This window comes from Mustela erminea, chromosome 3, assembly GCF_009829155.1.
Source record: "Mustela erminea isolate mMusErm1 chromosome 3, mMusErm1.Pri, whole genome shotgun sequence".
Taxonomy (NCBI): Eukaryota; Metazoa; Chordata; class Mammalia; order Carnivora; family Mustelidae; genus Mustela; species Mustela erminea.
In genome coordinates, this window is record NC_045616.1 from 32,190,895 (window position 1) to 32,214,503 (window position 23,609).

Below are 23,609 nucleotides of genomic sequence, written 5' to 3' on the forward strand. Positions count from 1 at the left end.
TCTCACTTCTCAAACATGCCTGTGGATGTGTGCACTGTGATGGAAGTAAGCTCATATCATGTCAGCCTGAAATGCCAAAAATAGAAGAAATGTGACACAGAGCAACACACACACATATACACCATGCAAAAAGCCTTCAGACATGGAAATATTTGAATAAAGACAATGATAGTTTAGGAGGATAGTAGGATTATACAGGCCTAAAGAGTGAATGTATAATAAGGGGACCTTTAAGCCACTAGGCAGAACTGTGGTGTTGAAAGCTGAAAGAGAGAGTTTGAATCTTTGATGTTACTGATTCTGATTCTGACCTGAGCATTATAGTAGTTGCTTTTGTCTGTAGGTACAAAGGGTTTAGGTGTAAAAGGTAGAGGGGTCAGAATTTCTGTGAGAAACAACAAAATGGCTTTCATTCCCAGTCTATTGTCATACGTAGAAATAGCAAGGTCATAGCACAAAATAGCCTTATGGAACTTTTAATAATAGTAAAGGAGATGTATAGGTCCAATGGCACGATCTTGGAGAAGTGTCCCAGTGAACCTTGCCAGGTGGACTTCATCAGTTGTTAATAAACTACAGATTAGAGAAAACAACCCTGGGCTTAGGAGCTGACAGAAGTGAGGCCACACTAAAGGACATTAGTTGTAAGCAACGCTGATAATGTATTTTCATTTGAGAGCTACCACTGTGGACTTTGAACCAACAACTATTAACTTAGTGACCTTATGTGAACCAGGGAAAAGGACCTTGACTTTTTTTTTTTTTTTTTTTTAAAGTAGGCTCCCTATCCAGCATGGAGCCCAGCGTGAGCCCTGAACTCACGACCCAGAGATCAAGACCTCGGCTGAGATCAAGAGTCAGATGCTTAACCAGCTGAGCCACCCAGGAGCCCCAGAACCTTGAAAGACTTTTAAAATTATTTTCAGGGCTATGATAAGATGTTTCTCCAACAATTATATTTTTTTCTCTTCATTTTCCCTGGTCAGTGACCACATCATGGAATTTTATTCATTCCATATTTCAGGTTCTCAGGGTGAATGTGATGTCATTTCTCCGTCTCTCTAAGTTCTTGTACATCCTTAATGCTTTACCCCCACCCCCCATCACATTTCAGCATGAAATTGCAACTGGTTGGGCACAATAACATTTTAGGGGCAAATCTGATTTGTTATTTGCATAGTGCAATTTTTCATTTAATGTCATTTAGTATGATATGTCACCTACCTAACTCAGGAGCCAACATTTTCTTCCCAGACTAAAAGTGATCTCAAATGTAAGCTGAAGGAATTCTATGATGTGGCCCCAGGAATTCATTTTAATGAATTAAGCACTTAATAAGGCAAATACATTACCTAACAGTTTTGCCCTTTCATAAGAAAAAACATGGTTGTCTACCTCTCCAAATGCTTTTCAAGCTCTAGTATATTTTGGATCCACAAGGAATTCAATACCGAATCTATCTTTTGACATTACATCATAGCAGATGGCTATTTACTGGGTTGCTTGTTAAACCTTTTTGTCTTGGCTACAGATGACTGAATATACCCAGGTAAACTCAGAGTTTACGAATTTGTCTGAGGGTACCCTCCTTACCTTCCTTCTAGCTCTTATTACCTAGACACTGCACTTTTTAAGATCGCTATTAAATTAAACAAACAAACAAAAAATCCAAAACCTCTTTCTGTTACGGACTGAATTGTGTCTCCCTGAAATTCCTATGATGAGAAGTCCTTACCTGATGCTATTTGGAGATGAAGCCTTTGGGAGGTAACTAAGGTTGATTTGGTCGTGGGCGGGGGGGGGGGGGGGGGGGGGGGGCGGCGGGGCGTGCAGCTTTATGATGGGATTAGTGTCCTTAAAAGAAGAGATGCCAAAGAGCTCACATTTTTTTTCTCTGCCATGTGGGTAAAGAGTAAGAAGGCAGATGTCTGCAAGCCAGGAAGAGAGCTCTCCCCAGGACTGGCGCCCTGACCTCAGACTTCCAATGCCTGGAACTGTGATGAATACAAGCCTGTTGTTGAAGCCACCCTGCCTGCCCGATTAATACACTTTTTTTTTTTTTAATTTTTAATTTTTTATAAACATATATTTTTATCCCCAGGGGTACAGGTCTGTGAATCACCAGGTTTACACACTTCACAGCACTCACCAAAGCACATACCCTCCCCAATGTCCATAACCCCATCCCTTCTCCCAACCCCCCTCCCCCCAGCAACTACACTTTTTATACCCTATAAAATCTCTTTGTAAAAGATCTGAATGTTACAGGTTCCAACAGGCAACTGTGCAGTGTCCTCCAAATGGCAGCCAAAGCTACTTGTTTTGAATTAAACTCTGGAACTCATGTATATCTTGCTTCTGTGGCTGCTCTTCAGCAGTCTTCTCACACACCCTCACTCCTTGCTTTCCTTCATGCTCCTCTGCTCTTCTACCATCTCCTTGGCAAACTGCCTGAAACCCCTTTGTTATTAGCAGACAGAAGCTCAGGAATGGAGTTTGGGAAACCAGAAAATGTGAGATTTAGTTGTTTTGGTTGTGTGTGTGTGTGTGGTTTTTATCAGAGAAATTCAGCTTCTCTGAGTTTAGGGTATTAAACTCAAGGTCCTTGAGGACCTAACAGAGACAGAAAACAAAACTGATAGCCAAACTGCATTAAAAGCACTGCTAACAAGAAATGTCCCTGTCTGGAATTGCTTAGGAGATTAAAGAGCCATTTGCCCTTTAAAAAGGATTCATACTGTATTTTGATGAGACATAAATAAGTAAAACAAGGGCAAGTTTAATAGATGGACCTGAGTTTCCCATTTCTTCTTAACATCAATTAGGGAATTGTTCCCCAAATCTGCTATACATTGCCCTGTAGAATGAGGCGCAGAAAAGCCGTGGACAGACAGTCTGGCCCCAGGAAAATCAGAGAAGAAAATGCGATGCTTGTTTTCAGAAAAGTCTACCACTAACTACGTTTAGTATGCTGTAGAAAATCACAAAAGTCTAAAGTAATCTTGCTTTTTATGAGGCCTCTAAGTACCTAAGAAATATTACAGCAAAGGCAAATAGTACCCATAGAGATTGCTTTTCTTCACTTACAAGATGTAGGTGATTATTCCTACAGACCACATGTCCACCTCAGGTCCATAGGCGCAGCCTCTAAGAATTTCAGGTGCTGCAGAAAGAATGAATATTGTGTTAAATCCGACTTTAAATTTAAATTTTACATCCCCAAAACAAGCAACAGGTAAGAAATTAATTAACAGAAAGTTCAGAAATAGTTTTGTAATCAGTTTTGTCCCCCCAAACCAAAGTATGAGACTACAAATTCTTAACATCTATTTTAATGGGAAAAAGTCAAGTCTTTTTGTGTTTGGGGTGCATAAATATAAAGCTATTAACTTTGATAGTCTACACTGAAGCATCGTTCCAACCAGACAGATCTGCTGTAAAAGATTCCTTTCTTCAAAAGGAGATTTGTAGGCAGAAAACAAAGACAAGTTCCGCAGAGTAAGGGGGAAAAGGCACAGTGATTCTACCTTGAGATCTAGATCTGCTCGGAGCAGGGACATCCATGCATGTGTATATCTGACCGTGTGCAGGGCAGGGAGCAGGGTGGATGGGGTGGGAAGCACTGAGAAGCCTCAAGTGCTGGGAGGCTGGAAGAAGAGTTGGAAGGGGCCCTGATACATGCCCTAGCACTGAGAACTACATGTAGGTCACCTGAGCGCAGCTGTCCCCAGTCAGTTTGGGATTATGCATGAAGGAAGGGGTCTTCTCTGTGCACAACGAACCTGCTCCTATTAGCCCTGCTCACTGTGAAAGTGGAAGGTCTTCTCAGCCATGAAAGGGCCCTGTAGTATAGAATGATGAGATCTTTTCTGTTGGTACTTATGTTGGAGCTGTGAAAATGGAGAGTTAAGTGGGGCCAATCGTTTGCACAGAGAATTGGAGGTGTTATGTTTGCCTAACAAGGAAGAAAAAAAAAAATAAGGCTCAGACCTGTAGCCCAGAGTGGCCTTTTTCTATTTTGAACAGAAGTGCTGTAAATGTCAGTGGGGTCCCCGAGCTAGGAGCTGACTGATGAATGCTCAGGACTCCCTAAGGGAGGCTTTGGGGATGGGGGCATCACATTCCTCCTTCCAGCTGGAAGCAGGAGAGCAAGGGAGCTGGATTCCTGTCTACACAGGCTGGACATGTCATATTCAGTGTAGACTGTTAAAGTGAGCTCTGGAAGGAAGCTATTCTCCTGGGACTTTGGATGTAACTTAGAAGGAGCACAGTGGATTTTCCACCGACGGCTTCCCATACTGTCCCTGCATCTCCCTATCCTTTTGCAATCAGGATCTTCTCTTCCCTGTAAAAGTTGTGTTACATAAAATACAGGAGATGAAGAGCCCATACAGTGAAATGAGCGTGCAGTGTAGCATACCAGCAGCCACGCAGCAAGATGGACCCTCTAAAGCATAGCATCATGGGTTAAGAAGTTCTTCTCATCTATAGACACATTATTCCTAGAAATTCTCCCTCTTAGGATTTAATTAGCATAATGAAGAAAAGGCACACTCATTGACAACACTGTTCGTTCTTTTGGGTTAGCCTTTCTTTTCCATGGCAATCTGGCCCCATATCTGGTTCCTTTGGGCCCCAACACTGAACTCCCACTTGCAAATGCTTTGCTCATGAGAGTTCAAAGGAAACTCGGGTTAGACCACCACTGTCAGGAGGGCAGCTGCAATTGTCTACGGGGCTGAGGTCTTCCAGTCAGGCAGGAGAACACATGCACACTTGGTACTATTGTTAGTCCTTCCCCACTCAAGTCTTCCTGTCCATGGAGTGCTATCGTGTCCCACACGGACATTTAAACATGCAGAAATATGTTGGGGAGAGTCTTTGACATAATCTGGGACTTGTTTTTACTCTAAAATCTAAGTGAGTTGGATCAGCTGATTTCTAAGTTTACTCTGAGGTTTAAGCGGCTAGCCACCTCGTTATCAGTAGAAGAATCATTACTGATAGTTTACACAAGAAGAGAGGACCTGCACTTTACTTCCAGAACCTGCTGCACTCCCACATTCTTCCTGCGGGAGTGCCTATTACATGCATGGACCTGTGCGGGCAATGAGCCCTCCCCTTCTGTGCTGTTCAGAGATTAGCACGCCGTTGCAAAGGCCAGGGGCTTTTTCTGGCCATTCTTTTTTTTTTTTTTCAGTGTTCCAAGATTCATTATTTATGCACCACACCCAGTGCTCCATGTAACACGTGCCCTCCTTAATACCCACCACCGGGCTCACCCAAGCCCCACCCCTCTCCCCTCCAAAACTGTTTGTTTCTCAGAGTCCACGGTCTCTCATGGTTTGTCTCCCACTCTGATTTCCTCCAATTCACTTTTCCTTTCCTTCTCCTAATGTCCTCCATGTTATTCCTTATGAAGCCAGCATTACCCTGATCCCTAAACCAGGCAAAGCCCCATCAAAAAGGAGAATTTCAGACCAATATCCCTGATGAATATGGAAGCCAAGATTCTCAACAAGATCCTAGCTAATAGGATCCAACAGTACATTAAAAAGATTATCCATCATGACCAGGTGGGACTCATCCCCAGGATGCAAGGGTGGTTCAACATTTGCAAATCAATCAACGTGATAGAACAAATCAATAAGAGAAGAGAGAAGAACCACATAGTCCTCTCAATTGATACAGAAAAAGCATTTGACAAAATACAGCATCCCTTCCTGATTAAAACTCTTCAAAGTATCAGGAGAGAGGAAACATCCATCAACTTAATAAAATCTGTCTATGAAAAACCCACAGCGAATATCATCCTCAATGGGGAAAAGCTCACAGCCTTCCCTTTGAGATCAGGAACATGACAAGGATGCCCACTCTTGCCACTGTTGTTCAACATAGTGCTAGAAGTTCTAGCAACAGCAACCAGACAACAAAAAGAAATAAAATGTATTCAAACTAGCCATTCTTTATAGCTCCCAGGCTAAGGTTCCAAACGAAGTGATTACCACAGAACAAAATTCTTTCTGAATCCACTTTATGGGGCATCTGGGTTTCTTATCCGATGTGGCAATATCTGACCCTTCCTAGCACTGGGTCTAACTTTACCTCTAGAGGCAAGTCAGTACCTTGTAAAGCATTATTAGGCAGCAATGTGGGCAAACTTCTAGAGTGAAAAGCTAAACTTTCCCTTAAGAGGTTAACTGAGACAAAAGGAGTACAGAATGTTTTTGCCCTTCATCATAAGTTTCTCTTAAAAAGAATTTATAGGGACGCCTGGGTGGCTCAGTTGGTTGAGCAGCTGCCTTCGGCTCAGGTCATGATCCCAGGGTCCTGGGATCGAGTCCCACATCGGGCTCCTTGCTCGGCAGGGAGCCTGCTTCTCCCTGTGCCTCTGCCTGCCTCTCTGTCTGCCTGTGCTAGCTCACTCTCTCTCCCTCTGTATCTGACAAATAAATAAAAATCTTAAAAAAAAAAGAATTTATAATATTTACTAATCATAATACAAAATTTAGGGGAAACAAACTCTAAGCACCTAGACTCAGTCAGGTCCCATTCACAGTTAACCTTTAAATATTTGTTCATTAACATGACCTTGACTTTAAGACCAGTAGAACATACTTTTTTAATGTATCTGAACCCTTTCCAAGTGCCAAAGATTTCTAGAATAAACTTCAGACTTCAGCATACCAGTACTACAAGTCTCCAAGATATCAAATGTCCTTGTGGTGGATTCTATAAATTTGTGATTTTCTTAAGGTGAAACATAGTTGATTACTTCCAACTTAGTTCAAGAAAAGACATCAGCTAGTGTGCCTTTCGGTGCTATAAGCACTCCCAACTGTCCTTCCTGTCTTTTCTCACCTCATTGCCAAAACAAACAAACAAATAGACAAACAAACAAAATGAAGTAGGGGAGAAAATCATTTCAAGGTATGATCCAGTTTTTAAAAAGGTATTTAAAATAATTTAGAATCATCTTTTCTAAGAATAGTTGATAACCCTTTATTGATTTTTCTGGCTGTCTTCTAAGTGGGTCCAAGTTTTCTGCCACTTCCTTAACTTTTATCCTTCATGTCATTGCTCATTAACGCTAAATGCTACAGAGCTCCCAGGACACTTCATACTCTAAGCTCCAGTACAGAATGATTTTGGCAAATGGTCTTAGAATTGCCAAGATACCAGACTTCACGTTTTAAAAAGCAATTTTAATGGAATATAAAATTCATATTAAAAATGCAAACTTTAGTGATAATTATTTACCAACATCCCACTTAGATCTCAAGAGTGCTGACTTTTTGATAAGATCATGGTACCATGAAAACATCTAGAGACTGGGGCTCCTGGGGGTCCATCTACAGACTGGGGTGAATTTAATTTTCTTAAATAAATCCACTGTAACCAGTTTTAGGAATGGTCCTACATAAAAAGCATGGGGTATGTCTTACAGCACACTGATAGGGACCACTGATGCTAGGTTTCCCCTCTTTTCCTAAAGCCATCGGGATGATTTTGGGCACTGACTGTACCTTTATTTTGTTAATCCCTCGTGACCTATTGAGTTAAAACTACAGAGTGACATTCTGTACCCGAAGACTTCTTTCCAACTACTGTTGACTGTTTGGAGAAAGACAAATCCAAGGGACACTATGTGAATGAAGTCCATATGTTCATTCATTTACTCATTAAACAAATCATCAACTATTTATTAAATACCTGCTGTATGACGGACTGCATTGGGTAGTGCTGGAGTAGTAATGGGGAGTTCAAGAGGACAAGTCTTTGCCATCATGGAGCTTATAGTTGGGTGGGGAAGGAAGACATTGATCCAAAAAACCCATGAAGAAATGCAAAGTGGTAAATGGAAGTGCTTGGAGGGCCTTTCTAATAGAAGGCTACCTGCTCAGAAAGATCAGAGAAGGTGAGTAGAGAAAGCAAAGTTTAAACTGAGATGTGAAGGGCTAGAGAAGTGAGCCAGGCAAAGGGAGAGGGTGGAGGGACAAGTTAGAGGGCAAAGGGAGTGGGTGAGCAAAGACAGAGGGAAGTGGGTTGGCTGGAGCAAGCATGCAGGCACAGACTTCGTGGTGGGCAGGAGCAAGGGGGCTTAAGGAACTGGGGCAGCCAGTGTGGCTGGAGGTGCAAAGCCAGGTCCTACTGAGATGAGTCCCTGCCAGGCAGCTCAAGGCCAGACCAGAGATTCCAATAGGTCAGGGCTTTTGTTTGTATGTTTTAAATTCTCTCCAATGCTTTTGTTTTAGTGATTCCCAACATATGAGGGAAAAACTATTTCATCTTAAAGCCAGAATCTGACTTTGCAGCATTAGGCCCCCTCCTATAGCTGAGGGAAAACTCCTATAGCTTTTCACTTGTAGAGGCTTGTCTTGAATTCCAGAGTTCTCTGGGGACCACAAAAGTCCATGGCATCTAGAAGTCCCTCTAAACTTTGCCTCTGAGGAGTGAGCACTGTAGAAGGAGGAGAAAAAGGGATCATCTGAAGCAGAAGAGCAGTGTTTGGAAATTTCTCCCCTTATTGTTCTGAACGTGGCTAGGAACCCGGAGGAGAATGCGGGCAGGGCAGGCTCCTATAGGCAGCAGCAGTGCCCACAGCTGGGCAGACTACATTGTACCTTCTCAGCATGAGCAGCATGTGTGGTCCTTTGTCACAGTGTCACATATATTTGGTGAGAACGGGGAACAAAATTTTAAGCTCTGTCAAGTGTAGTTTATGCTCTGACAGCAGAGAAGACAGGCAATGTCCTAGTGCAGTTTGCTAAGTGTTGTAACGAAGGTGTGAATCAGACTGGGAAACAGTTGCAATGTTTCCAGAAGGGGTTGCCTCTGGCTAGGAGCAGCCTTGTCAGTTTACTACAGTAAATCTCAGAAGAGTTCCATACTGCTGTTCCATGGTGTGAAAGGTTGAGAAGGACTGAGGAGACATTTGGGGCTTCTGTCATTTTGGTTATCTATGACATGTTAGTGTAGACCAAGAAAGAAGTCTGAAGGATGCTTTGAAACCCAAGTGGTATAACATATGTTCTAAAGCATCTTTTCCATTTTCCTGGGCTCTTATCTTTTATACCCCAAATATCAGTCACTCCAACTTGCACTTAATATTTTTCATTTAAACTGTTTAAAAAAGTCTTCCTTGCCACATGGATTACGTGGTATTTCTCTTCATATAAATCTTATAAATGGGTGAAGAATGATAGCCTGTTTATTTTCCTCACCTTACTTTTTATTTTTTTAAATAATACCCTGAAGAGAAAATCAAATATCTGAGAACACCTAAGTACTTTCGGAAGAGGAGAAAATAAACACAACCTATTTTTATTACCCTGGGAAAGTTCCATTTCTATGACATTCACTTTTCTATGATCCCACAGAGCCCTCCCATCTTAGAGTAATCACTATTTGTTCCAAATCTTAATCAGACTGAGCCTCTTGCTCACTTTAAAGTTGTGATGAATGCTGGCCCAGGAACAGCAAAGATGTATTAACTGTTGAAAAGTTGCTTTTCCATTTTTGGGAGGAGGTGGAGTGTGAGTAAATAAACCCAACTCATCCTAATATTAACATCATACAAGAATCTTTTTTGGATATGGAGATACAGATAGAAAGTGATGGATGTGGACTCTGAACTCTGTTAAGGATGGCAAATACCACGTTTTTCTCTAAAGGAGCTGTGAATCTCACTGATAATTATCACTAATAATTCTTTTGAAATATTTTCATTTTATGCATATCCTTTCTGCAACAACATTCTAAAACGGAACATTTTGTGGGTGTTCAGGGCCCAAAGAATACATTTTAAGCAAGTCTCCTACCCACTTGTCATCAGTCACCCTTCCTGTGACCGCTTCTCCCCTACATTCCGCCCTCACATGTGTAATAATAGAGCTGAGTCCTCAGCTCTGAATTCTCTGGCACGGCTTGTTTTGTTCCTGAAGTTGTCACTTACACTCATACAGAGGGAAGCACAGGAAGTGATTTATGGTGGGGGACCCAGAAGCCAAGGATGACCAGCACATTAAAACACTGCTTCTAAACCAAAGGAACATGAAAAGTGGGAGGATGATGTTGGTGACAATCTCTATGGACTCAATTTTATAAGGCGTCTTGGGCTGGAATATATTTAGCTAACTTAGATTGAATTAAGTGCTTGCCATAATCCTCAACACAGTTTTACACATATGAAACATATAGACAGACCATGTAATATTTTCAATGCCACAGACCATGTATCTGCTGGGTGATACAGAGATGAGCAGAACTCTTCATCCCTTTCCCTTCCTGATGGCCCCGAATCCCGAGACACAAGTCAGTCAGCCTCTGGGGCCATTTCTGAGCCAGAGAGGCAGGCCCTCCTACTGCTGACAGCTTCAGATGTTAGACTCTTGTCTTGTACATTGTGCTCCATATCTGTACCTTACAGCATCCATTCATAATTCCTAATTCTGTCCTATGATGCTGCTTCCTTCACTATCTGATGTTCTTTGATTAATGAATGTGGTTCCTTCTCTCTGGCCTGCTGATGGGGACGTTCGTTGCTTTGGGATTAGTTTGGGTTGTTTCTTTTTCTGCCGTGGGGATGCTAGAGAGTCTTGTGACTTCGCACAGCATCTATATGCTGAAAGGGCTCACATTGATATCAATAGCCATGTCCCTGCTCCTGAACATTAAATATATCCTTCTGCCCACGTGTCACCTCCACCTGGATCTCTCATAGTCCCCCAAATACAAATATCAAGTATCAAAATCAATAAGCCCCAATCCCTTTGTTTCCAAGGTCCTCCCCACCTCAGTTAATGTGAACTCTATCCTTGCAGTTGGAGCTCTTTGGTCCTCTCTCCTACCTATTTTTTCTCCCCTTGTCACTGCATTCCACCCAACTGCCTCCTTCCTGGACCTACAGACACCTACGCATGTTTTTGCTGTAGGGTTGGTGTGCTCTGTCCCCTCTATTTAGAGTGTTTCTTTCCACAGACTCCACATGGTTTGCTCTCTCCCTTAACTCTTTCAAGTCTCTGTTCTTCTGCTCCCTTCTCCAGTGAAGCCTTCCTTGATCAGCCTGTTTGTGGCAGCCCAAGCTCCCAGCACTTCCTTTCCTCTTTCCCAACTCCACAGAAATCATAACCACTTTCTATATACTCACACACTCATTTTATTATTTGTCTTCTCCCACTAAAATATGCCATTCTTAAAGAGGAGCTTTTGTTAGTTTGTTTTATCACTATATCTTAGCACCTAGAATAGTGCCTGGTGCGTAGTAGGAACTCAATAAATATTTATTAAATGAAAAAAGGACTGAATAGCTACACAACTAAAGTTCCACACAATACGCTTTGTTTAGGTCAGTACCAAACCAATATAAAACCCCAAGAGGCTCATTTTCCTCTAGAATTAAAACCTCCAAGATAGCTTAAAATAAGCCTGCACTCCACCAGCTGAGTCCCTGTCCTCTGCAAGGTTAAGAACAAGATGAGCTATGGCCTTTCCTCGCCATTCCTGTATCTGTCCCTAACCCCACTTTTTCCCTTTGCCTGGCGTTTGTTCATTTGGATCAAGTGTTGTGGTCATATGGCGGTTGGCGACACAGTCTATCTTAGGGAGAAAGAAGGGCCACGGTATCAAAAGGGAGATGAACCTGGACCCGCTTTACCCACCTGCTGAGAGTTCTCTGCTTGCTTCCTCTCACATTTCCTGCTCTTTCCCATGGTTAGCTAGCCCCACAGGAACCCCATGTATACACATCAGCCTGTCAAGCATTATATTTATATTATAATTTATATTATATATAAATTATATAAATTCGCAATTGATATTTTACTATGTACTCTTCTGTTTTTTTCTTAAATTCACTATAAAAAGGAAGTCATCATTGTGGGTATTTCCTTAATTCTCAGTGAGATCATCCCTTAGGTGGTTAGATTACCAATGTAACATAATACTCTTATTTCACCTTAGCTCTTTAGTCCTCCAGAAGTGAACAAAATACAGCTTTTATGAAGCTATACTGAAAGCATATAGTTTAGATTATTAGATTTGCTTTTTTTACTTCACTTAAATTTTTCTACATTGGTCATATAAGTGTTTGTTCATGCAGACACAAGTCTCTTCTGTTTGACTCCAGGCTGTTGAGGAATTATCTTTAATTTCAGTATAGTGAACATAAGAAGTTATTTCTTTAAAACATAACAATGTGGGAGCAACATAAGATTATCACTCTTACGCGACCCTGGCAAATGCCAAAAGAAAATAAATTCTGAACAGCTTCTAGACCCTGTAAATGGAACTTGGACAGGCAGATAAAAATATGAAATATGAACATACATAGTTTAATTAACTGAGCTTATGAATTAGAAATTAGTATTAGGAATACTCTTTTATCTCACCCTTTACCATATTGTTTTCTTTTCTACTCTAACAAACAGCTTGTTCTTCCTTTCTGTGATTGACATGGGTAGGGTGAACAAGCACAGACTTCAAGCCTTAAATAGCTAAACCAGTCAAGACATTTTGGTTGTATACACTGTGGCCCATTTATCAAGAGCCATGACCTAATGGATTTTGGGGGGGCGGGGTTGGTTTGTTTTTTCTGTTTTTTGAGACCTATTTCTTTTTCCAGCAACAAGATGTGGGGAATTTCTTCATGGTTATTTCAGAGCACTACTCATTGATTTCATTTATCTGGATCACAGATTTTAATTTTCTGGCCTGGAGTTTATTTTCAACTGGGCACATTTCCCAGGAAATAATGAGTATTTGCTTAAACACACAGCATCTGTGGTTTTTCTTTTGCAATTCACTTATAGGAGAACCCTCTGTTATTAATAGCCTGGGGCAAAGGTTCCATGAATGAAACTGAATGGGTGGCTTTTCACTTGTGTATTCCCTGACAAATGACAGATGGTATAATATAAATACCCACTCCCTCAAAAGATGTAACTGAGAAAGCCTTTCAGTAAAGGTAGAAACTAGGCCCAGTGTACTTGAGGCTAACTGACCTGGGATGGAATTATCCTTACAACAAGCAAGGAAACAAGCTCACACCTCTCCTCTCCATCAATTATACGGGCTTCAGACCGCTTTTTAAGTCAAATGTAAAGTCTTTGTGCAAGTCATGCTTTCTGTAGGATGGCAGGGATTTCCACCAGTCTTGCACTTGGCTCTCATTTCCAACTCATTCTATCAATGGGCAGATTCCTCCCCACCTAAGTATTCTCAGAGAAGACACACCACCCCATGATAGTACTCACATGGGGTGTGGGGAGAAAGGCTAGAACTGAGGGACCCTCAAAGGGGCTTCAGCCTTGCCTATGAACAGTCTGTTTCTAAGACAGATGAATAGAAATATTATTTTATTGATTTTTTTTTAAGAGTTTAAACTCTGCATCTTTCTTCTGCTCTAGATCATCCACCTCCTGTGCCTTGGTGTCACTGTGACATCTGTTTTTCCCTAACTCAGCCCTCCAGTGTTTTCTGTGTTATTATACACAGGTGGATTCTTAAAATCCTGACCCCAACTCTAGTCCCACTTTGAGTAAAATTTAGCATATTTCCTTTGGGAAATATGTATGTATGAAGAAATACATGTTTATTTATATATAATTTGGACCTTGACCTTGTAATTAAACACATCAAACTTACTTATTTTTGAATTCCAAGCCTGCCTCAGCCTACATAATAGTAATTCCACACACGTTTTGCACTTCAGAGTCCACAGAGCACTTCTATTTTTCCCCTCTCAATCCTTCCTCCCTCCACCCCCAGCTTCCTCTCTGCTTTCTCAGCCTTTTCCTAGAGCAAATTACGGCTTCCTGGTGAGCCTCTATGTAGAGCATAGCAGAAGGATTATATGGATCACATTCAGTCAACCAATTTCCTCCTTCCCCGTTACATAGCCTTTAGGATGATGTGGGTATCTGCCGGGAAAATTAAATAGTAAACGGAAAATAAGCGTCCATTATTAGATGGCATTATCTGTAAGATGGGCCTGTTTATGGCAATGACAGGAGTCTGAAATAGTAATTTTTTTTTAAGATTTTATTTATTTATTTGACAGACAGATCACATGTAGGCAGAGAAGCAGGCAGAGAGAGAGGAAGGGAAGCAGGGTCCCCACTGAGCAGGGAGCCCAATGCGGGACTCGATCCCAGGACCTGAGCCGAAGGCAGAGGCTTTAATCCACTGAGCCACCCAGGTGTCCCTGAAATAGTATTTTTATAATCATTTTATATTTGAAAAATAAATGACTGGATGGAGAACCGGTTGAATACATTATTCTGAGAAGCTATTCATAGGAATGACAGCAAGCACCCTGTGTGTAGATTTCTGACATCAGAAGGACAGGAAAGAGAATTTATAATAGCTTTCTAATTTGTCTTCTTCTGAACTTTTTTCTCCCTCCAATCCATCTGTCACAATGTAATTATCAAGATATCTGTAAGATACAGATTTTATTTTAAAAATATAATTACACTGATAAAAACCTTTGCTGGATCACTATTATCTACCAATAAAAGTCTGAATTCCTTAGCCTGATTTATAGATTATTTTAAAAAATATGGTCCATCCTATTTTTCCAAGTCTATCTGTACCCTCTGTACCAAAAACTCTATATTGCAATCGTGTAAAATGAGAAAGTAACCAACAGTCCTTGAACTTGCCAGATGCTACCACTCCTCTATGACTTTTCTCTTCCTTTGCCTGCTTATAAAGAATACCTTGTGGCTACCTCTTCACTTGAACTGCTACTCAACTTTCAGAGTCCAGCTCAAATGCCCTCCTCTGTAAAAACCTCTTTAGGGAAGATGTATTTTTCCCTCTTCCCTGTATCCTTAAGCCTTTAGCTCAAACAAAGAACTTAGCATAACAAACTTTGATTTATTGTATATGAGTATTTCTTCTTTAATAGCCTATGAAATCCGGGAAGGACAAGACCATATGGGTGTTCACTCTTGTAATCTCAGTGCCTAACATGGAGTCTATTAGACATGCTGCTAACTCTCGGAGAATTGCTCCAACCTACCTATCTCTTTGGAATAGTAGGTATTTGCTATCAGATAATGATTACTAAACTGCCCATCAGCTTTTCTCTTTTGGGAAATCCTTACTTTGTTTTATCATTCTTTTGTCAATTCTCTACATTTAAATGCTTTTATCAAGTGGTCAGCAGTTAGTACTCACAAACGGGCAACCCCATCTGGAACATGGTACTAAATTCAGGGTTCTTTTTTTCATTCATAGCCGTGGAAGTGTAGGGAGTCATGAAAGAAATACAGGAGGATGATAAATAAGGACATACGAACTAGAGAAAGGGGAAATATCTATGGCACCATTAGAAGGAATGGGTCATACACAGGTTGTCAGCTAACAGTTCTAAGGAAAATATATAAAAACAAAACAAAAAGATGCCTATAGGGAACATGGCATATTTCAATGGGTTTTGTTCTAGGAATGGGAATCCTACTCTTTAATAAAGTCTGTGGTAGAGCTACTGGGCTGTCTAACGTGTTACTCATACTTAGTAAAAGTACCCTGAATCCATTTGGAGCATCAACATGTCCTCCTGAAGGACATGGAGGCTGTAACTGAGGACCGGCCAAAACAATGTAAGGGAAAGTGACGTGGAGCTTCAGCAAGTCTATTTAACAGTGAAAAGGTATACCCTCCCGCTCTTCCCTTCCTGTCACATGGAATGCAGATGTAATGAGTGATTTCAAACAGCCATTTTGGACTCCGAGGACACATGCAAAAGAATGCTAGAGCCAGACAGAAAAGATCTGGATCCTTGACACTGAGACCTACAGAGCCATAGCTGCAGAACCCACAAGAGTTGTCTTTCTCTAGACTTCTAACATGAGAGAAATCAATTTCTACCTTAAGCTGCAGTTACCTGGAGTTTTCTGAATTTACTCCTAATTGATAAGCTACTCTTGTTGTCGAGGAGTTTAAGATACAGAACAAAAATATTTGGTACAATGTAAATGCTTAACAAAAAGACAGGTATACTTAATTCTGTGTAATTAATTGAGCTACAAGGAAATAATATTTTAGATTCACTAGGGAAGCTAACTAGTTAAAAGCAAACATAAAATGTTTATGTGACTATGGAAACATGGAGAAAGACGAAGAAGAATGCATAAGGCTATTAATACTGATTACACATACGTGGATTTTTACTTCTTACAATGATCAAGCAATACTTTGAGATTTAAAACGTTAAAATAAAAAATATTTCAGGGGCATCTTCCTGGCTCAGCATGGGGTTCTTGGGGTTGTGAGATTGAGCCCCACACTGGATTTAGAGATTACTTAAAAATAAAATCTTAAAAAAAAAATTTAAGCTGTAAGTAATAACTGATAGATATTTTTATGAAGGAAAATTATGTTGATTTTACCTATATTGCTTTTTTGAAGAGGGAATTTTATAAATCTGTTTTTAGGGCCTTGGCTATCTGGATTCTCATCTCTGACCCATAACAACTAGATATGGAATCTTGGAAAAGTCATACTCTGGAACTCAAAATGAGAATGTTAGTAAGGGAACTTTAAAGCTTCTTCTAGCTACAAATCTGGGAATTTAATCATATATTTGCTTCACTGGATATCTAATTGTGCCTTCTAAAGTCTGATTTCCATGAATTCAGAAGCTGTTAAAATGAGTTAGTTATGTGTGAGGACAGTCACACAGTCCATCTCTAGAGATTGAGGACTCTACTGGGGAACCCCACCTGAAGCCCTGGTCTTAGTAAGGCTAGAAAAGCGCCATCAATAAGAACTAGGGATTACCCCATTCTCTCTGTTATCCTATATGCCCTCTAAATTAATGACATACTCTCTCCGCACACACTCCCCCCAAATAAAAGCAAATAAGGAAAGTGACTGAGGGCTCATGGCTCTATTTCTGACCAGAAACAAAGCTTTTCCCTTGTTCTCTTTCTTGGTGACTGTCCTTCTACTCCTAAGGGGCTTAAGAATAGTTACTGTCCGGGGCACCTGGGTGGCTCAGGGGGTTAAAGCCTCTGCCTTCGGCTCAGGTCATGATCTTAGGGTCCTGGGATTGAGCCCACATCGGGCTCTCTGCTCAGCAGGGAGCCTGCTTCCTCCTCTCTCTCTGCCTGCCTCTCTGCCTACTTGTGATCTCTGTCTGTCACATAAATAAGTTTAAAAAAAAAAAAGAATAGTTACTGTCCAAAAGACAGGTGCAGAGCACCCAATCCTTACCCCCTGAGGCTCCCTCTTTCCCTGTTAAGAGGGGTACCCTAAAACCAACATCACTGAACCCTTCATGGAGAAAAAGAAGTGCTCTGAGTATCATTTTTATGTGCCTTGCTCATGGAGACTCACATCACATTGTAAGCATTTTAAAGATTTATTTTTCATTTTTTGGAGAGAGAGAGAGAAGAGTAGGGGGAAAGTCAGAGGGTGAGGGAGGGGGAGAATCCCAAGCCTGCTCCCCAGTGAGTGCAGAGGCTGACATAAGCCTGGATCCCACAGCCCTGAGATCATGAACTGAGCCAAAATCAAGAGTCAGACACCTAACCGACCCTGCCACCCAGGCGTCACCCACCTTGGAAGCATTTTAAATAGAGATATTAGGAGTTTAAAAATTAGATCCCTAAATAAAAGTAGATTTCAAATAACAGTAAAAGTAAACATCAATATTAAAGAGCATACCGCAGTACCCTGGGGTTCCACACACTGTCTTCATGAGTACTTGATGTTCCACAATTTTAGAGAGTCCAAAATCAGCTAACAACACAAGAGAAAAATTTAATGAAACAAGTCTTTTCTCAGCTTTTATAAGATGACAGAATACTTTTACTATATACTATTCAAAATAAAACGAACTCATTTGTTTTTACTTGTTTTGGTATCTGGTGATGTCATCTGGGAGAGGAAACTGAAAATAAAAAATTTGAATCTTGCTTTAAATTGGAGAAAAATATGACTCCCAAATAAATTTTATGCTCTCCTCTATAAATCCCAGCTTTAGGCAAATAAGATACTTATTTTTGAAATAACAGTTGTAACAGATATATTTTATCTAATCTTAACTCTGAGATTTATGAAACAGTAGCTCTAAAGTACAACATAGAATTAGTGATATAGAATTAGTAATCCACGGGGAGAAATCAAAATAAAAAAATAGGTTTTTGTGAATGTCAAAGACATGGGCAGAAATATCAAAAGGTTCATTCTGTTTCAAATGTGTATCTAATGGATAAGGATTTACTCTCATATGAGGAATATATAACACTTTTTTTTCCCCAAGAATCCTCTTTATTTATTCTTCAGAATATTACTTAGGTAAAACACTACCCAAAGTTGCTACCATTATAGTCTATTTGCTGGGCTACTTCTCTCTCACTCAGGAAACATCAGGAAACCACTGAAGGCCATTCTTCAAGAGAGGCAGGTGCAGAATTGATGCCATTTTAGACTTCAAAGATAAACCCACATTTCCACGGAGGTGCTGATCCTTATCAGGGAAAGCAGCAGGAAGTCCTTCAGAAAGAAAGCCTCTCCTGTCTAAATTAGTATCTATCCATCCATTTAAAGAAATTTCTTTAAGGATAAAATCTTTGAAATTGATGTCAAAGGAAATGGAAGTCTCCCTGCTGTTCACTGCCTTTCAGGAGTGATTAGAAGAACAAGCTGGCTGCCTAGCAGGACTTTGGTATTTTTTCTTTGGGTTCTTGCATTCACAAAGCACATTATGTTGTCTGGACTCTTCCATGATATGTATAAGTTAATTTTCAAAGGTGTTAACACTTCTAATGCAGTGAACAGATTAACATTATACAGGCCAGCCACCAAAAGAACAATGTCCTTCAGAGGATTTAACAGATTCTGCTAAGGAGAATTCCTATAAAATAAGTTCAGTTATTACTATTTGCAAGCGAAAAGACAGGGGAAATAACATTTAATACACTTTTTCCTAAAATGCTGATTTAAAGAACTCTTTGAGTAGACTGGAATTACACAAAGTTCATCCTTGTAGTTCTTCAAAATGCTTATTGGAAGAAAAAGCAAGGTTCCCAGAGTCAAGTAAGGCTTGGGAAAAGCCTAACACACTAATTTAGACGTCAGTTTACACATTAGCATTTTTAGAGTTCTGGTTAGTCCTGCAGAAATAAAAAAATTTGTTTAAGTTGGCATTTCCCAACTTATTTCACCAACCTTAGCACTTCTGCAAACCACTCCCACCTCCCCCAAAGCAAATTAGAATATTTACTCTGGTTTCCTCAGCTGAGGAACCGGTGTTCTGTGGAGTGCACTTTGGGAAAGAGACCTCAATTTATCTCTGTTCATGTAAACAAGTGACTCAGACCTTAATTCACTGATATGTACTAAGCATTTTGTGTCAAAGCTCTTGAATATCTAAAATTAAGCTCCAACTAATTTATGGAATAAAAAGTAACAAAAAAAGAAGTGTTATGTTATCTGTGATTTTCCTCTATATAAACTTACAAAATACACCATCGCCTTTCAAAGTCCCTGCTATTTCCAAGAGCTATGTTTCCTTTGTGTCCAGAACTGGAGCACCAACTTCTAGGCACTGATTCCAGATCACTATATCAGGAAAGGACTACAGACTTCCAAAACAATGCGTTATTCCTTTACAGACACCAAATATCCAAGGAAATTAAATGGAGGCAAAACTAGATGGAACAATATTTTTAAATTCCATGGAATACATTTCTTCTGCTCTGGGAAAGGGGTCATAAGACTTCATGAAATGTCCTCACCTATTTTGAGTGGTGCATCTGGGGCTGGAGTTGCATAGAGAAGATTCTCTGGTTTGAGATCACGATGGACAATCCCATTTTCATGTAGGTACTAAATAGGGAACACAATGGAGTAACATTCCAGTAACTGTATTTATGGTTCCAACATTTATGTTTAATCTTTTCAGAATTAGAATATCCTTTACTATGTTATATGATTCAAAACACACACATATGATCATTTAAAAATAAACACCATGAAAGAAAATAAGTTTATACTATATATAATTTAAGAACAGTTTATATACAGTTACCTAAAAGTGAAATGCAGTTTATTTTTTTTTAATATATTTTTAAAGACTTTTATTTATTTATTTGACAGAGAGAGATCACAAGTAGGCCGAGAGGCAGGCAGAGAGAGAAGGGGAAGCAGGTTCCCTGCAGGGCAGAGAGCCGGATGCGGGCCTTGATCCAAGGACCCTGAGATCATGACCTGAGCCGAAGGCAGAGGCACAACCCACTGAGCCACCCAGGTGCCCTGCAATGCAGTTTAAGGTGTATGAAACCAATTGTCAGAAATAAAAAATTTACTCCTTAGAGAATATTAGTTGCAGTTCTCTTTATGCATATAACTATGTAAGTTCAAATCCATTAATGATTATTATACTAAAGTCGAGGTTCTATACATTGAAGTTTTTCTGGTTTATTATCTGAATAAAGCATAATTATATGTGTCATTTTAGAAGCTCACAATCACAGCAAAGACTTAATAGTTATTGTTTGAACAGGCATTTAGATATGAGCAATTATTATAGAGGACTATCCTTAATATGATAAATACTGCTTAAAGATGATAAACGTTCTCATAGGCTTCTGAAGATTAGTAAATTCAACTACCAATAAGAGTGGCATATTTGAGCTGATCTTAAAGATCGCTTCTAGCAATTCCACTCATTTCATTCTATTTTAATTATTTTGTAAATTATGTTTTATCACACGTGTAACATACTCTGTCAATGTGGAAGTCTAACCAGATCCTGCTTCCCTAGTCTCAGATCCCTCTCCAAAAATAATCACTCTTCACTTTGAAATGGTTTGAATGTTTTTCTATGAATTCACAAACATGAATATATGTATGCAAGGAAATACTCCTGATTTTTCCATTTTCTTACATAAATGTATGATTAATATTAATTTTTACAGGTTTTCTTTCATTTAACAATATGTCTTTGAAACCTTTCCCACAAACCACTATAGCTTATTCTATTTAACACTTGTATCCATTTTGTTGAATGTAGCATAATTTATTTTTCTAGTCCCTTTCTGGTAGACTTTCAAGTTTTTAAAAGTTACCAATAATGCAGTAATAAGTCTTCTAGCACTTGGATTTTGGGTGTTTTTGCTTGTGCTTCTTTAGGACAGATAGCTGGAAGCAGATCTGGTGGGGTCAAAAGGTAGGTTTAAAGTTTTTAAACTCCATCAATATTTACTCACACAAACAGTGTGTTTACGGTTTCCTAACATCTTTACCAAATCTGTGCAATTAACTTTCGCTGAGCTACAGTGTAATCATTGTATCTTATATTTGGCTTAATTTGTCTTTCTCTGTTTACTGGCCTAGTATAGGCTTTTTGGTTTTCCTCTTCTGTGAACTACCCATTTATATCCTTTGCCTATTTTTCTGTTGGGTTAAGAGAAAAAATAGCCAGGGTAGTTCAGTTTTTCTCCTTTCCTATCCCCTACAGGAAGGGAGAGACTTTGTAAGCCAAGTAAGAGAAGGTGGATAGCTTCAATGTCACAGTTTGTGGTGCTTGACATGTCTCACTTAGTGATTTGGTGAAACAGGAACTGATATCCAGCTCACTTGTGAAAAACAGAGGTGGTTAGAACAGGGAGTAAGAAGACAGGGCCTCAGTGAGATTCAGCTGCCCTCAAGGAAGAGCTAAACAAGGGTACACATTTCTTACATGTTCAGTGTGGACTGTGCAGAAAGGAACCAGACATCGGCATAAGTTTTGTGCTGGGGTGATGCCATCTTGCCTCAGCATTTCAGGAAGCAGAACATGAGGGAGGTGGCACAGGCGATTGAGGAACCACTAACTCCTCAGAGCACCTGAAGTGAGAGAACTGTCCTGCAGTGGGTCTCTGTAGAGCCATCTATAGTGTTCCACATGGAAAGAACATCAAGCATTTGACATTGGCCACACCCAGAGAGCACAGATGCAAGACCATGAATGCACCAGTCTGGGAAGACCGTTGCTTCTCCATCTCTTCTCCCTCTCCTCACTGTCACCCTCACAACAACCCTAGAAGGAGCATGATCAGGTGGAGGGTAAAGAGCAAGAGAAAGAGAAGAAACTAACAAGTATTCCTATCCCCTCTGTTTACAAATTATAGATCTCCAAGGTCCACATTGGGGGAAAGAGGAAGTTTAAAGTTGGACAAGTCTAAAGTTTTGGTCTTTCCCTTACCCAAGAGTGACTGGAAAATCTATGGGAATGGCTTGAAATTTTATTCACGAAGGAGAAGAATGGATTCACAGAGTTGATTTGCCAGGACAATCATGAGACAAAAGAAAGTTGCTTTTGCTCCTGCCTTTGAGGTCAAGCTCACTTTTTCTAGTGGATAATTATAATGTGTAGACAATAACATCATAGATGTCCTACACACTTACTGTATTCCAAGCACTATTATAAACACCTTGTATCTATCAATCGTTTAATCTTCGTATCAGCCTCATAAGGTAAATCATAGTAATGCTTGTTCTGCAAATTAGAAAGCTGAGGCATAAAAAGACCAGAGACATGTGCAACTTCACAACTAGACACATGGAGTTGGGATTCCAGTGTAGGCATGTGGTAGTGGAGCCATAACCCGACCATTGCGTGACTCCCAAACAGATGCCTGATTGTGTAGGGTGGACATGAGAGGGGAATCATGGTGAAGGAGAGGAGGGGAGAATGATGGAGGAGTGGGAAGGTCATGGGAAGAGGAGGATTGGTGAGAAGGCAGAGGACCATGTTAAGCTTTAGTGACACCCAGGGAAAACCCACCAGACCCCTGAGGAGGAAGATGCTATATCTTGCATTAGCTGAGTCTGAAGGCAAAAATGCAAGTTTCTCATAGAGTTGCTTTGGAACATACCTAAGAATTGCAGTTTGGGATCAATGGAAAATATTGATCTCCCCCACTCCCAATCTAACCCAACTAAGAGACTCCATTGCTTTGGGAAGAAAACGATACCAAAAATAGCAACACAATAGCAACAAATGAGATAAATTTGCAAGCACTGGTTTAGCAAAGTACCAATCATATAAACATTCTTATTAAATATTGTTCTGGCTTTCTTGAACAGAAATGGTAGTTTTGTGTTCTAAGTCCAAAGTTAAACAAAAGAAAACAAAACAACACCATTTGGCACTCCACAGAGGAGAGCTAGACCAGATAACTGGAGAAAAATTTTAGAAAAAATAGTAGATTTAGGAGCTATGCACTAACAGAGGAACAAATTTAAAAACAAAATAAAGCAATGAAATACTGAAGGTCATGTGCTTTTAAAAATATAGGCAGGAATCATTTGTTATAAATTACTTGGTGTAGAAAGATTATTAAAAGTCGAGATATAATCATGTACACATGGTAGGAGGCATTTAAATGTATTGACTAACAAAACGATAGGAGTCACTATTGTATTTTTGCTTGGATCCACTGATTGCCTTTAACCAATAGTGAGTGTTTTTAATTTTTACATTATCTCAAGTCAGGAAGCCAAGCAAAAAGGAAAACGTGCTATATGATCATTGTCTTCCCCCAAGGAGATATAATTTTTAGAAGCAGGAACATTTTGGGAGCATCAGTTCTCAAATTTCTTGGTCGCAG

At 40.0% G+C, this 23,609-nt stretch overlaps 1 protein-coding gene across 8 annotated transcripts in view; it reads right to left on the reverse strand.

Annotated features, from left to right (window-relative positions):
- Positions 1-23,609, reverse strand: part of CAMK4 (calcium/calmodulin dependent protein kinase IV) — a 239,537-nt gene that overhangs the window by 26,994 nt on the left and 188,934 nt on the right. For all 8 annotated transcript variants that reach the window (XM_032335564.1, XM_032335563.1, XM_032335566.1 and 5 more), the window contains 3 exons: positions 19,752-19,842; positions 17,677-17,751; positions 3,088-3,163 (listed from right to left, as the gene is read on the reverse strand). In XM_032335564.1, coding sequence (XP_032191455.1) covers positions 3,088-3,163; positions 17,677-17,751; positions 19,752-19,842 — 242 coding nt within the window. The remainder of the gene's footprint in view (positions 1-3,087; positions 3,164-17,676; positions 17,752-19,751; positions 19,843-23,609) is intronic.